Genomic DNA, 15,236 nt, shown 5'->3' with positions numbered 1-15,236 from the left:
TGAGAAAATGTACCAAAGGCTGGTGAATGGTCATGGCTGTAGCTAGCTAGCTATGAGGTCACCAACATGCGGAACTTGGTTAAAATTTTAAATTAAATGTGATGTATTATTTAATTTTACATCCACATGGAAAAGGTTTACAACATGTAAATCTGACCCTATGTGTTTGTTGGTGTTTGGACCTTGGGTACATTTTCACTCTGGCTACAGCCATGCGAGTATAGTTAAACGACTTTCAAATAAACTTTTACATTGATAAGTATTGAGATAAATATTAGGATTTGTTGGCTATAAATTGCTAAAAAACATTCTGTTGTTTCATTGTAGTTACATTTTTATACATTTTCTGTTAGATCCAGTATAGAAAAAAATGAGTCCTAGCATGATCTCAATATAAAGTTAGTACAGTTTTACAATTTAAACTATAGGCTTAAAAATTGTATAGTGTTTGGCCATGTTTGAAAAATCTGGGATATTGTGTAAAAAAAATAACAGATTTTTATTTTACTGAGACATGGAAAAATGTATTTTTACATTTGGTTCAGTACCAAGGTAGACTGTTAATCTTTAGCAGATTTTATTGAATGCAGTAATACTATTGTCAAGATAAAAGTAAAAACCAAAAAACCTTTTTGCAGTAAAATATATTATTTCTTTAATTACTATTGTAAAACTGACACATGGAGAGGTGGTATGATTTTTTTGTTATATAAAGAGTTAAAAGTAATACTTGAAACTTAAAATAGTTCAAAATTTTAGTCTAAAGATGGAAATTACACATTTCTTACTTTTTATAAATTAAAAACAAAAAAGTATTTTTTCACCTATTACTTCATGTGAGGCAATGTTTAGAAAATTCCTAATTATATATAACTTGTCTAAGGGTACCATCAGTGTAGAAAGTAGCAAAAAATTAACCTTTCTTTTTATCATTTTGTTGCAACAGTTTTGTATTTTTTTAATCATATCAAGTTTGAACTTATTTCATTGTTTTTTGAGTAATGTGTTGGTGTAGAAACCATTAAAGCAATCTATACTCTATCATTTTTAATTCCTCAAACCTGCCAGTGTATGGCCGAAAATCCTGATTTACCCATTGGAGAGTGACAATACCCGATAATATTTATGTCTTTTTGGATGAAAACTAATCCAAACCCTGTTATTATCCACCTTGTATAAATAGACTGGAAGTTCTGTGAAACATTTTCATTTATTTTGAAACAAGTTTCAGATCAAGGGCAGAATGTATGTACAAAAAAATTACAGGTTTAAAGAGTTAAATGGCCACACCTTGAGTAATATATCTTTGTACATGTAATTGTGTTCCAGTTTAAAAATTTTCATTGTAATGGCTAAACAGTTCTTGTGAGATTTAACATTAAATGAAAATCAGTGCCCAAACACTTGTAGTTCGTGTGTCATCAGGATAATAACATGTTGAGTTGAGCAGTAACCTATGTTCATTAAATCAACTAATTAATGATGTAACAAATCAACACATTGGAAAAGAAGAAAGGGTGATCCTTAAAGCACAAACTGATTTAATGAACTAATGGTTTATACACTTCCATTTTTGAACAAAACCAATAAATTTCCACCCTGTTTTCATTTAAAATAAATTATTATAGTTAGTTAACTTTACTACTTTGTTTTCATCAAATCTATTAGTTTAATTTACTAGAAAATTTTAATGGTTGCATAACATGTTGTTTTTGTTTCTTTATTGTTGATTTACTTGTTTTCAGACCAACTGCTACAGAACTTCTAAAACACTCTTTCTTCAAAAAAGCCAAGGTAAATATTTTTTATAATTTTTTAAGGTGAAAGATTAACTTTTTACAACAAGGAGACTTGTTTATTATGTCTTTAAGAAGCTTTTGGCAGTTTAGTAATACAGTAAAACTTCATTAATCTGAATGCATTTCTAATGAAGTAGTTTCTTTGGATTATTGAGATATTTAGATAGTCAAATCAATCATTTTGAATACAAATAACACTGTTAATTGATAGATGTACGGGTGAAAACTAGTAATGGCAGGTTTGCAATTGGTAAACAAAAGGCAACTGTATGTACAACAAACTTATCAGTGTATTACTTGATATGTCACCAAAAATTATACAAGTTACATAATCAAAGTTACATATTTTATCATCATTTTCACATAGTATTAAGACTTGCTTTTGGATTTGTTTTCTTGTATAATTGCACATCAGATTTTTAATTATGTTTCTTTGCATCTATGTTTTTGTGCACTGTGACTTAACTGTAACATAAATCACTCTGATGACCTCTTGATATCTATTATAGTTTATACAAACTTTCTTACTGTGAAGATCTTTCTCAGAAAAAATTAGCATAGATTAGCACTACGTATGAGTACAGGTGTTTTGCGGTTAGTATTTATCATCTTCCAATGGTGTAACTGCAAAAGATGGGCTCCCTTATATAAAAAGTAATCGGGTCCCCTACATTTGTTTCCATATAATTGTAGTTATGATTCTGGCTGATTTGGGCCTCCTTCTGGTTTTGTTGCAGGGGCTGTGGGGTCATACTTATGTTACTGCCACCTTTTTCCTGTTTTGATTGATCCATAATTGACTCTCTTGCAAATATATGCATTATTGACTAAATTTCTCATTGTGAAGATTAGTTTCTATGAAAATTCATTCAAGTTATGAATAATCTGGATGACCGATACATGGACTAACAAGTTTCCCTGTAGATCATTGTGTGCCCTGTACAAATGTTTTATGCTTTGGTCAAAAGAAAACTGTATTAGTATTTCTAAGTCTTGGTAATAATTGCCAAAATGTTTTCCATTCATGATAGATTTTTTCTTAGAGTCTACTGGCACAAAAAAAAATCTTACACACTATCTATTCAAACAATCTATTCAAAGAAGATGTAGATTAACTAAACTTGGACAAAGTACATAGATATATATATGCAAACTATTTTTCTTTTGAAACTAAACTTGTCTTCATAACCTTAAATTAACAATGTTTCATATTGAAACTGTTCCTAGTGACTATATTTGAAAACAATTATAGATGTCAGAATGATAATCATTAAAACCGAGAGAAAATTTCAGACCTTTGCTGAAAGGAGATAATAAACTTTAGAATTAATTACATAAACAGACTACATAAATTTTATGATTGAATAATGTTTTAGTAACTGTTATTGTCCTCTACACCTTTATATACAAGTACTAAATTTTACTAGCTATAACACTGATGAGGCTGTCAATAACCTTGAAAAGATGGTCAGGGAGAATCTTATGAATTTATTATTAACATTTTACATAAACTAGTGATTCTTAAGTCTTGTGCCCAATACCTTAAACAATAATTTTTAGCCTTATCATTGTTACAATTTCTTAAACAAGATATATAGTATTCTGGAAAAAAAATGTTACACTTAAACTATTATCAAATATAGGCTTACTAAGCCTTGTGTGATAACTACAATTGAATATTTTTGTTAGATATTTCACAAAAAATAATATTTAATGCAAATGTTATTGAATGAGTTTAAACTGTGTATTTCAGTTTTGTTGCTATAAACTCTGAATCCACATAATTTATAAAGCTGCATATTAATTTAATTGAAATATGATTGTAATTGTAAAGTTATTAGATTTAGTTACATGAGATGTTAACTTTGTAAAATAAAGCCAAATTGTTCAAGGTTTTTAATATCATAGTGAAAGAGTAGTTAACTAACTTGGAATTTAATTATATTAATAATAAAAAAAAGTGTTGGAATTCCTCTAGTCATCTTCCAGCTAATGTTTGTGCTAAAGAAATAATGCAGAATATATAACATATAATTCTTGGATATTTTTAGGATCACTGGAGTATAATATCTGTGGGAACAAATTCCAAAGTACAGATTTTATTAATAGCATATTTTAGAAACTAGAATAACTTATCTAAAAACAGTTTTAAAAATGCTCTTCTAAATTTAAATTCAAAGATCTTATAGCATATATTTCATAATTGCTTCTGATGTTTTGTAATCTTTGTTCATTTAAGTTGAACTGTAATAATACTAGTAAACCTAAACATCTGCTGTAATGAGTTGGAATATTTTTTCCCACAAATGATACATTTTAAAAGTTAAATTAAACATGCTACAAGGTGAAAGTACTGTAAATTTTTCAAACATCTAAATCCTTTTATTATTTTGAAGTGGTTTTTATCCTTGCAAACAGTTTTGCTTTTTTGGTTTTGTTGGATATAAAGTGCAGGAGAGTATTTTAATTGATCACTAAGAGCTTATTAATTGCTAAAGCCAAAAGACTATCCATGACTTAATACTAGTGAGCTGTTGACTAGCTAGTTATATTAGAAAACAAATAGTAGATATTTTATATATGTATGTGCTTCATGATTTCATACTTGCTACTTAATACTTTTAGGACAAAAGCTACTTGATGGAAACTTTGGTCATAAATGGTCCAAGCCAAGAAGAAAGAGCAGAAAAGGTAATAGACTAACATATAACTACTGAAGTTTGTATTTAAGTTAAAATATAAATCATTTACATACTTTCCAAAACCAGATATCAATTCTGTGAAATTGTGATTGTCTTTCAGAAATTATAATTAAAAGTAATAAATTTCTTTTTACATTTATTTTTATGCTATTAGGTTTTTATAAAGACAAAATTAAGTGAGATGTTAACATTGTAAAAAGAGAACCAAAATTGTTTAAGGCTTTTATTATGGATGAAAGAGCAGCAAGCTAAATTTGAATTTTTGTATCTCAGTAGTTGAAGATTTTTCTAGGATTTGTTAAAAAATTTAGGCAAATGTAACCCTGTAAAAACTGCCTTGTTTTGAGAAAAATAGAAACATTTTCAGGTAGGTAAAGATGGAATATCATATAACATGAAGTTTTGTAATATAACAATAACTGGTTGATTTTGAAAGCTTTTTGGAAGTAGATAAATTATTGTTATTTTTTTTGTAAATGTAAACCATAGTTGTTTACCAGTTCATTTTAAAAAAAATAAAGTAAAATTAACATTTTTTAACATCGATGTTATCCCATATCATTAAAGTATTGATAAAAAAAATTGCTAGGGAAAGTACGTGAAGTTTTGTTCATTTTGGGAACTGATTGATACCCTAAAAATATATCTATTTGAAGTTTTTATAAGTTTTATGCACTTTATAGTTGCAAAACTATATTTTACTACCACTATAGGAATTACTTACACATATCTAGTAAAATTCATTAACTTCCAAAAGAATTAGTAATTTGTTGCTTCAAGAATTTAATATTTGATGTTATAAAATTCTTCTTGGACACTTGTGTAATATCATAAATAAATAAACACAGTTAAAAACAACCTGTTTTTGTTTACACAATAAACATCATTTTTATTTGAGACTGATCTACAGGCTCAATACCTTTAACATTTTTCAATGCTGTATACCACATCATTTCATTACAATTTGACTTGATTTCTAATAAGCTATAAGTGGATAAAAAAAAACTCTTTTACTTGGTCGAAGTGACTTTGGAGGATAGCAACAATGAATCTGTAGACTGAACAATTCAAAACCTACTGTCAGAATGAACTAGTCTTACACAGTAATCACTAAATGGAAACCTTCTGTTTCCATTGGTTATAAATAAGCTAATAGCAAATGTCAAAGAGAAGTGTTGACATCTTATAAAGAAGGATGTGGAAGGATGGTGTAGCATGTGAGTTTGACTTTCTTATTTATCCCTGTAAAGCCAGAAAATTGGATCCTATAAATATGTTGTTAACAATAAACTCAGGACACCTTATAGGGGCAATAAGAATATCCAAAATGGGCAGTTTGAAGCAAACGGGTGTTATGTGATACACAGAAGTGAAGATTGAGCACTTATCAAAATATTTCTTTTTGAAACTAAGAAATAAAAACTTATATGATATTAAAATTTTGTTTATTAACTATGTCATGATGTGAAATTTATTGATATATGTTGAAGTAGGTTAACTTAATTTTGAATGTAAATTTATAAAAGTTTGTAACATGCACACTTTAACCCTTACTCGTGCACATAGGGTTTAATCATATTCATTTCCCAGTGTCACTTTAAATCATGTTTATTCTTAATGGTACCATAAATCATGTTTATTTCTCAGTGTGAGTTTAAATTGTTTATTTTTCAATGCCACTTTAAACTTTGTTTATTTCTCACTGCCACTTCCTATAGTATGTTGATTTCTCAATGACACTAGATCATGTTTAATGTGCAGTAAACAGCTGAGTTTAAAAATAAACTACTTTTTTTTATTTTATACAGTTAAAGAACAGTAGACGTTTACCTGGTGCTGTTGGACGTTTGCACAGAATGGAGACTGGGGATTGGGTTTGGTCTTCTGATGAAGAGTCCAGCGAAGAGGATGATTATGTTGACTTTGCTAGGGTAAAGTTGCAACAAAAATAAACAACTTGAAATCCTTGAACTAAGTTTTACAGCAAGCCATAAATTAAAGTTTATTTTTTATGCCTTGAGATTATTTCAGATGTTTCTGATCTTTCATGGCAGGCAGCTTATCATTAGATGTATTTAAATATTTATTTTCAGCATAACTGTCACTGACATTTGTAATTACAATGTTATGTTAATTGTTATTACGTTTGTTAGTAAACTGCTTGATGCCATTGTTACAGAAATTTCTAATGTAATAGAGCTTTATAAGTTCTTGTTTACAATATAAAGTGTGTCAGAAAAAATTATATTACAAGGGAAGAAACAAGTTAAGCTGCACTGCTTCTTTATGATTCAGAATGTGAAGTGTGTAATGAAAGCCTGAAGATGTAAATGTAATGTCAAAACTGTGTGTAACAGTATTAATTAACTATCTTGGAAATGAAAGTGTTGAACTTTTTTGCATTTATATAATGATCAAAACGAATTTATGTAATTTGTTTAGCAGGTGTGCCTTAATAATTAGCTTTTCTAAGTTTATTTTATGTTTAAATAAGATGTATGCTTTAAATATATTTCACGTTTCTGTATTTATTTATAGGAATGTAAGGTTGTAGTGGTACCGCCATGGACAGAAGGAAGGCCACCATCAGAAGTAGGGTCTGTATCCAGTTCTTCATCATCACTTTTAATTCACCCATCAGAAGAAGAAGCAACCTTAGTTAATCAGGCTCAACATACATTTACTATTTCTGCTAAAAATTCATCCTTAGATTTGTTCAATGATTTGGAACAAGATACACTTGTTGAAACACCAGAAGGAGCTGTTAATTCAACAAAATCACAAGATACTTTGATTAAAACTTCAGAACTAGAAAATTTATTTTTATCCGAACAAACCGAAGAAAACAAAGAAATAGAGAAAGCACCAGAAATAGAAGAGTTATCATCAGTTATAGGAAATCAGGAAGACAGTATCTCTAAGCAATCAATTGAGCTGGAACAAAGTCAAGATTCTAAAGAAATCAACCAGATAAATGAACTAGTACAACAAACAAAATTGCCTAGCCAAACAAACAGTTACAACAATACATCCCAGTTAACACAAGAATGGGATGTTCAGCTAGGAGACAAACAAACTTGTGTTGTTACACCTGTTTTCTCTCACCAAGATAGCATAAATGAAGAAGGACAGACCACCATATCATCTCAGGTAGGAACTTTAGTCTTGCCATTTACTTAACATAAGCAAACATTCTTTATAAAATAGTTTTAGGTTTTAAATCAGATTTCTTTATTATTTTCTAAAGAATAGCAAAAAGAAAACATTTTCAATTGAGATTTTGAAATGAAATAAAAACAATTTTACACTGTACCTAGCAAAGTGACATAATGGGTAAAGCTAAGAGGTACATGTGTGACTATTAAATTTGTTTTTTGAGAAAATTATGATAGAAAAAAGGACAGTAAAGAAAATTTATATCTTAACTGATGAAATATTATTCACTCTTAACTTCTTAAATCATGACATCATTATAACTGTAATCATGGGTGTCAATAAGTTATGCATACATATAATTTAAGGACAACAAGGGACCTGTCCCACTTGCTAAACTAAACTTTAAAATTAAAATATAATGCTCAAAACAGCATTTATCATTCACATATTTATAAAACATTCCCTTAAACTCTCTTAAATTAACTGCATCTCCCACATCTGAAGCCAACCCATTCCAAAGGCCGACCACCCAGTTAGAAAAATAAAGCTGACTTCGCTGAAGACAACTCCTACCTTGCCAAAATTTGTATTTGTGTCCCCAAGTCCTACCATTCTCACCATTAAGTATGAAAAAGATGCTGCATTAACCATACACTATTAATTCCCTTTACAATCTTAAATACCTAATTAGATCTCCTCTAACTCTTCTTCTTTTAAAAAAGAACAATTTCAGAAATTATTCTCCTTGTATGACAACTTTTTCATCACAGACATTAAAATCCCACATAATTGCAACCTTATTAACAGCTGAAGTACTTATATCAATGTAGAGTTTCTCATTAATTCATCAGTTTTTTTCTGTAACAAAGCCCAACAAAATGCCTTCTCCCCTTATAACCACTAACAGAAACCGTAAGAGATTCAACCTCATTGCTGTTAGCTTTGATATCCTCAAATTGAACAGGATGTAATTCACATTTTACATATAAAGCCACTCTTCTACCCTTCTTTTTTTAGTATTCTATTCCTATTAAATAACATGCAACCCTGTATTTCAAAAAAATTCCTGTCATGAAAATTGTTAGTTGTTCCTATTACATCAAAATCCTCCAATCTGACTAATGTTGTAAAGTCATTCATTTTATTTTTTATATTTCTAGTAATAGAATAATAACCATTTTGTCTACCATTAAAACTGTTTCTGTACATTGTTTTTACACTATAATTTTCTGACCCTCACCATTGTCTAGTCCCAGTTGAAAGCTGCTCTTACAGTTGAGTTAATAGCCCTTGTAAATAAGTCAGCTTCTACCCTATTTAAATGTTAAACATCCATTTCAAAAAGCTTCCTTTTTCCATTGAAATGATCCCACAAACCTAATTAGCCAACCTGCTTGTCCTTGCATATTAATCTAAGCCTAGCATTTGTCCCCAGTAACCTACTTATAATTTAATCCCACAGGTAAATCTTAGCAGTATCGATGAAAGAATCAATTTATTATGGCTCTTTTCTTTAAAATACCTTTATCAATCCCTTATACTTATCAATTAGTTCCTCTGACCTTCCCTTCCCTACATCATTAGCCCCTATGTGCACTACAAAGACTGCATGGTCTTTACAGTTTATGGTATTTCACATCAGCATAGAATATGATCACTGTGAATAGTAATGGTAAGCTAATACCAATGTTGTATGCTTAAAATCAGAGATATACATCACTATATACTATATCACAAGCTCTGTCGGTTATATCCTCCACCCATGCCCCTGGATAGCATAATCTAATTATTTTCTCCCTATTTATCCCACAGAATATTCTTTCCACACGTCATACTAAAGAAGCACCTACAACTATAACTTCATTACATTTTTAATTATTGTCATTTTTGTTTTCCTTCACTCTGCTATTTCTTCATTTGCACAAGTAAAGGCTGAAATCTGTTACTTAACAGAACCTGCTCATTACAGTTAAGTCTACTATTTCTAGCCCTATTAGTAGTATTTCCAACTTTCTGAAAGTCATTGTTAGTTACTGTACCCTTCAAATGCAAAAGCTTAAGATCCTCTTGAAATCCTGTTGCCATCTCCCACAGTTCATTTTTCTATTTACCGCTTCTACTCTATTTAGGATGGCGTCAAATTTATCTTTCAACCTGAAAACTCATCGTACAAACTAAACATCTTCACTACTAGCTTCTTTAAAAGTACATGCCAGTCCCGAGTTCCCAAATAAAAACCACTCCTTGCACCTTACAAATTGTGACTATTTAAAACCTTTGCTACTCATAACTATTGTAATATGGGAATAAATGATCAACACCAAATACAAGTAGCTTATTGACAACACTGTTAAGCCTAATGTTAGAGTTACATATATTACACTATTTTATCATTACCTTATCTTCTCATTAAAGTAATTAAATTTATTTTTAAAATAAGAAGGGACAAATAACTAGTCTTTAGAACTGGAAAGTAAAGTAGGTTTATACTTTTTCTGTTAAATAGGAAGAAGAACATTTAAAAGTTTCAAATTCTGACTCCAGCATTAGTTTGATTTTGAGGTTAAGGTAAGCTTGTTTTTTGTGATAATTATCAGCAAAAACTTCTGATGCTTTTTATAATCTGTTGCATAATATAGAAAAATGGTAACTCAATATAACCTTGGGGTGTGCTCATATGAAGATTTAGAGTATAAGTTACTAGAACACTAACATGAATGTAAAAATTAAGTTTTCAAAAGCTTGACAAAGAAAATGGGTAGGAAGTAAATATTTCTATTCAAGAAAAAAAAAGAAAACATTTGCTGTTGTTTACATAAAAAGATGTAACAGACAAATTCTCAATTATCATATTCATTATATTTTTTGCATTAAACTTTAGAAAAGTGGGTGTATTGTAGTATAGGAATATCAGAGTTTGAGTAGAACAGGTTAATGTCCTGATATTTAATGGATTTTTAAATATGATGCAATAAATTCAGAAACGTGTGATAAAACATAAGAGGAGTAGTTAGCAGTAGCTTTTATATATCAACAATCAATGTAAATGTTTTACATATTGAATAATAATTTAGTTACAGTTAGTTACTTACAGCACAAAGTTTTCTAAGTTTTTAATATCAATTACATCCTGATTTCTTTCCAATTGTACTTATAAAAATTAAAATGTTTAAAAATTAGATTTACATAAATTTTATTTAATACCCTTGCAGAGATGAAAAGAAAGAGTTGAATGATATTAGGTTTGAGTTTTGTGAAGGCAGAGGTAAGATAGTAGTTATTTATTTTATCAGTATTTTTCTGTTATGTATTTTTTATGAAAGCAAACTAAAAAACAATATTGTAAATATAGATGTCAATAAATAAAACGTTTTATCTCTAATAATTATTAACAGAAATATATTTTTAGTTTTTCAAGAAGAGTTATTTCTGTTAAATGAACAATGTGTCTAACTTATGTGGATTAAAAGCTAGTATTTTCTGTGGTGTCTACACTAATATTCATAGACTTATTTATTAAACATTATTTGATTAGATGCTATTTTTGTTTTGTTTTTGTTAACTTCTGTGACGTAAATACATTATATGTCTATAGATTAGTGTGAATTTTCACACAATGAAATATGATTGTCATGTATCTTAAAAGCAGGAGCTATTGTAAATTATGCAGTACACATACACAGTTATCTTTGTATATATTTTTGCTTTTCTGACATTTATTTGAAGCTCGCAGTATATTGAACAAAATGTTTTATAGTATAATAAAGGAATACTTGTTTATTTAAGCACTGTAAGATATATTGCACAAAACAGTTAAAGGGCAATTGAAATGTATAATATTTTAGCTATAACAAGGCAAAATACCTGTCATGAAAAAATGTTAATCATCCTCTCAGCTCAATTTTATGCAGAGCAAGTGTCATGGTTCATTTTGTCATATAAAATGGAATTGATTGGTCATTCAAGATGTGCTTATAAATGATCATCTGTACAGTTGGATTTACATATCTACAGTCTGTGATCTTCCACCTCAACATAGAATATGATCACAATGAATAGTAAGGGTAAGCTGGTACCAAAGTTGTAGGCTTAAAACCAGTGTTGGTAAGGTCCTGAGGTGTTGTAGACCACTGCTCTGAGAGATTTATTTCCAAAGTGAATTTAGTGTATAGAGCCACCTGAAAGGGTGTGTCATCTCTCTCAAGAGTATCCTATGCATGCTGGGTTTACCAAAGTCTGATGAGTGTGGAGGCAATTCTATTTAGTTAATTCCTGTAGGACTGAAGTCATGGTCAATTTCACCAGAATATGGCATTATAAAAGGTCCAGTAATGTGTGGCACATGCATATGTAGAAATCAGTGCATGTACTAGTGCTTATTCCTACACATCATCATTATCATATGTATCACATTCCTGTATTAAAAGGGGTGGGATTTGGTTCTATATTCTCCCTAAATGAGTATCCACCTGTTACTTGGTTGTAGGGTGAATCATGACTCATCTGTAAACTGAGGCAAGATTGATTCAGATTACACACACAAGCACATATATAGGATATATGTATATATATATGTATAACAATGAAATTGGGGGGGGGGGAGCTGAGGGGTGATTGACATTGTTGTTAAACATTAGTTTTTGCTTTGTGATGGTTATATTACCAGTTATGATTATTTTTTAACCAAATGTGCATGGACTCAGTCAGTTGGACTGATCCCATATTGGAGAAAGAATCATGAATATAATTCCAAATTTGCTATGTAGCTACATGAAATGTGGCAAGCTTTTACTAAAATATACAAGTCTGTTGTACACAAAATATCAAATAAGTTACAAAGGTGTTTTTAGTCAAGACATGCCTGTGAAATGATGCTTTAACAAGTTGGAATCCAAGATGATGTTAATGTGAAGAATAAAAATACTTTTGTCCAACATACAGTTTGCATAACCTCTAGAACATCCAAAATGCTTATCTACAGTTTTTTTTCTCAGTATCCATGTGTATTGTATCTAGTATTTACTCTCCTCTACCACAAACTGTCACTAAATCAACAATGTTGGTTAAATGAATAGTTTATACCTCTGACATCAAATACATAATAACATGTTGAATAGCACTCTGTAAAAGATCATGGCTTGCACACTTTGCACACAGGATTGTTTTGCACAGTGTAGCTGTATAATTAATCAAACAAAAGCTTGATAACACATACTCATTGTTCGATAAAAGAAAGACTGAATAACATTGTTTATCATTCAATTTATTTATGAAACCTGTACGAGATATATCTTAGGTAACACAAGTCTTTAATCCAAGTTTACAAACATATAAATAAATAACTTGCATGTTACATGCATTTTAATTATTTGATACCTAAGTCAAAATGTAGTAGCTTTGAACTTCATGATTTTTTATCAAACACATGCAACATTTTCATTATTGTTGGGTTATATTTATCTTGGCATATGTTTCAGTAGGAGTCCTTATATCCCATAGATATATTTTGAACATGGCACTCCAGTCCTTCTGGTGTATCCTAGGTCATTTATACATATTTGCATCATTTCTATTTTAAGAATAAAAAAGCTGCACTGAAAAAGTTAAATTACCTTACTGATATCTAGTCAGTTCAATCTGTATAGTCAACAAAATAGTGTGAAGAGAAGATTGCAAGTATTTCTTCTTAGATAAATTTCCAATATTTGAGTACTTTGCCTGTATTAGACTATTTGCCATGTGCAACTTTTATTAGGTTTTTAACTTGTTTCTCTCTCTTTTGGAAAAAAAGCACTCGGTTATAGCTAATTAATCAAGAAACGGAACTATGTAATAAACCTAAATGAACCATTTTGTAAATTAGATACCACATTGAGCTCAGTAGGCACTAATTGTAAGTGTTAATTTTAAAGGATGACTATTTAAATATGTATTTTAACATGTATTTTAGTGGTGAAATTGGTTTTATAAATTGTATAAGAACAACCTGGATGAGTTGTTTGGGATATACTAATAAGTGTAAATTTATTTAAAATGGGATAGTATGCTCGATAAGATATAAATTTAAATCCAAGGATATACAGTTAGGGCTGTTATCCCCATCTACCTTGAGTTATCAGTAGCAAAACAGAAGGTGTATTTGTATGGAGGGGGGTGCGAGGAAAAAGATATTAAAAAAAAATCAAAAGTGTGCTAAAGTAATGAATATGTATTAGATAACTATAAGAAGTTTCACATTTGCAAACCTAACTGTGTTTAGTTTGAAACAAATAATTTGACAAAAGTGACAGTTTAGTATGTAGAAAACTGAATGTATTAAGAAACATTTACTAGTTCATAACAAAAATAAGGTCATGTTTGATATTTTCTTTTTTAGATTTTGCAGATGAAATAGCAGCAGAACTTGTAGGGGCTGGACTAGTGGAAGGAAAAGATCTTGTAATCGGTAATTATTTTTCCTACTTTCAAAGTAACGTATACATATTTGCTTACCACATTTTTTGTGACAAAAATTATGGTGATTATATAAGAAATAACTTTGAAATCAGGATGATAACTACTAAGACAAATTTTTTTTAGTTTACTTGGTGATGTCACTTGTTCTCACTTTTTCAACTTCTATAAAATTGTACATGATACTCGTATGAAATTAGCTTCCCTCTATTTTGCCTGGCATGGCCAGGTGGTTAGGATGCTTGACTCGTAATATGCGGATATTGCGGGTTCGAATCCCTGTCCCACCAAACATGCTCGCCCTTTCAGCCGTGGGGGTGTTATAATGTGATGGTCAATCCCACTATTCATTGGTAAAAGAGTAGCCCAAGAGTTGGCAGTGGGTGATGATGACTAGTTACCTTCCCTCTAGTTTTACACTGCTAAATTAGGGACGGCTAGCGCAGATTGCCTTCATGTAGCTTTGCGCTAAATTCAAAACAAACAAACAATCCCTCCATTTTGTAAGCATGATGTTTGAAGTAGTTTGTATTACACTCAATGCCTTTTTTTCATAGATTATATTTTGTTTCTTGAATAATATTCCACGGATATTTAATCATTTTGTATTTTTTTAAAATACTACAGTAAATTCATCCTATCGTTTAAATTTTTTTTTATATTTAAATGTAAGTATAGGTATGTTATGAATGAATTTTGCTTCTTATAAAATACTTTATGGCTGTAACTTTGTCAATAAATTGAAAGTGAAATCTACTTTTACTTTGCTGTAAAAAATTGACTTTGGAATTAGAAAGTACAGCAAAGTATTTTTATGAAATTCTAGCTTTAATAGGTTTCAAACACTTGGTTCTAATGAATAAATGTGCTGTTTTTATGCTCATTTTAAATTCTAGTTTCAGGTAAAAAGAGAAATGATAACAATAGTTTTGATACTTTAAATGGAGAGAATATGCTATATATATGCGTGTATATACACTGAGTGGTCACAAGTAAATAGACATCTAATTTTTCGTCATTTAACTGATTTATGCTAACTAATTTGTGTTCACAGAGCACTATATAAATGAAAATGGTCCGCACACTAATTATCTTGTGCTACAACATGCCTAGAACTCAAGGTTTT

At 29.8% G+C, this 15,236-nt stretch overlaps 1 protein-coding gene across 2 annotated transcripts in view; it reads left to right on the top strand.

Annotated features, from left to right (window-relative positions):
- LOC106471801 (serine/threonine-protein kinase OSR1-like) overlaps positions 1-15,236 on the top strand; it is a 65,388-nt gene that overhangs the window by 45,496 nt on the left and 4,656 nt on the right. For both annotated transcript variants that reach the window (XM_022382577.1, XM_013932775.2), the window contains 7 exons: positions 1,746-1,794; positions 4,425-4,490; positions 6,310-6,432; positions 7,040-7,651; positions 10,164-10,225; positions 10,870-10,922; positions 14,034-14,102. In XM_022382577.1, coding sequence (XP_022238285.1) covers positions 1,746-1,794; positions 4,425-4,490; positions 6,310-6,432; positions 7,040-7,651; positions 10,164-10,225; positions 10,870-10,922; positions 14,034-14,102 — 1,034 coding nt within the window. The remainder of the gene's footprint in view (positions 1-1,745; positions 1,795-4,424; positions 4,491-6,309; positions 6,433-7,039; positions 7,652-10,163; positions 10,226-10,869; positions 10,923-14,033; positions 14,103-15,236) is intronic.

Source organism: Limulus polyphemus, unplaced genomic scaffold, assembly GCF_000517525.1.
Source record: "Limulus polyphemus unplaced genomic scaffold, Limulus_polyphemus-2.1.2 Scaffold0, whole genome shotgun sequence".
NCBI lineage: Eukaryota > Metazoa > Arthropoda > Merostomata > Xiphosura > Limulidae > Limulus > Limulus polyphemus.
This window is presented reverse-complemented; position numbering and strand designations above follow the sequence as displayed.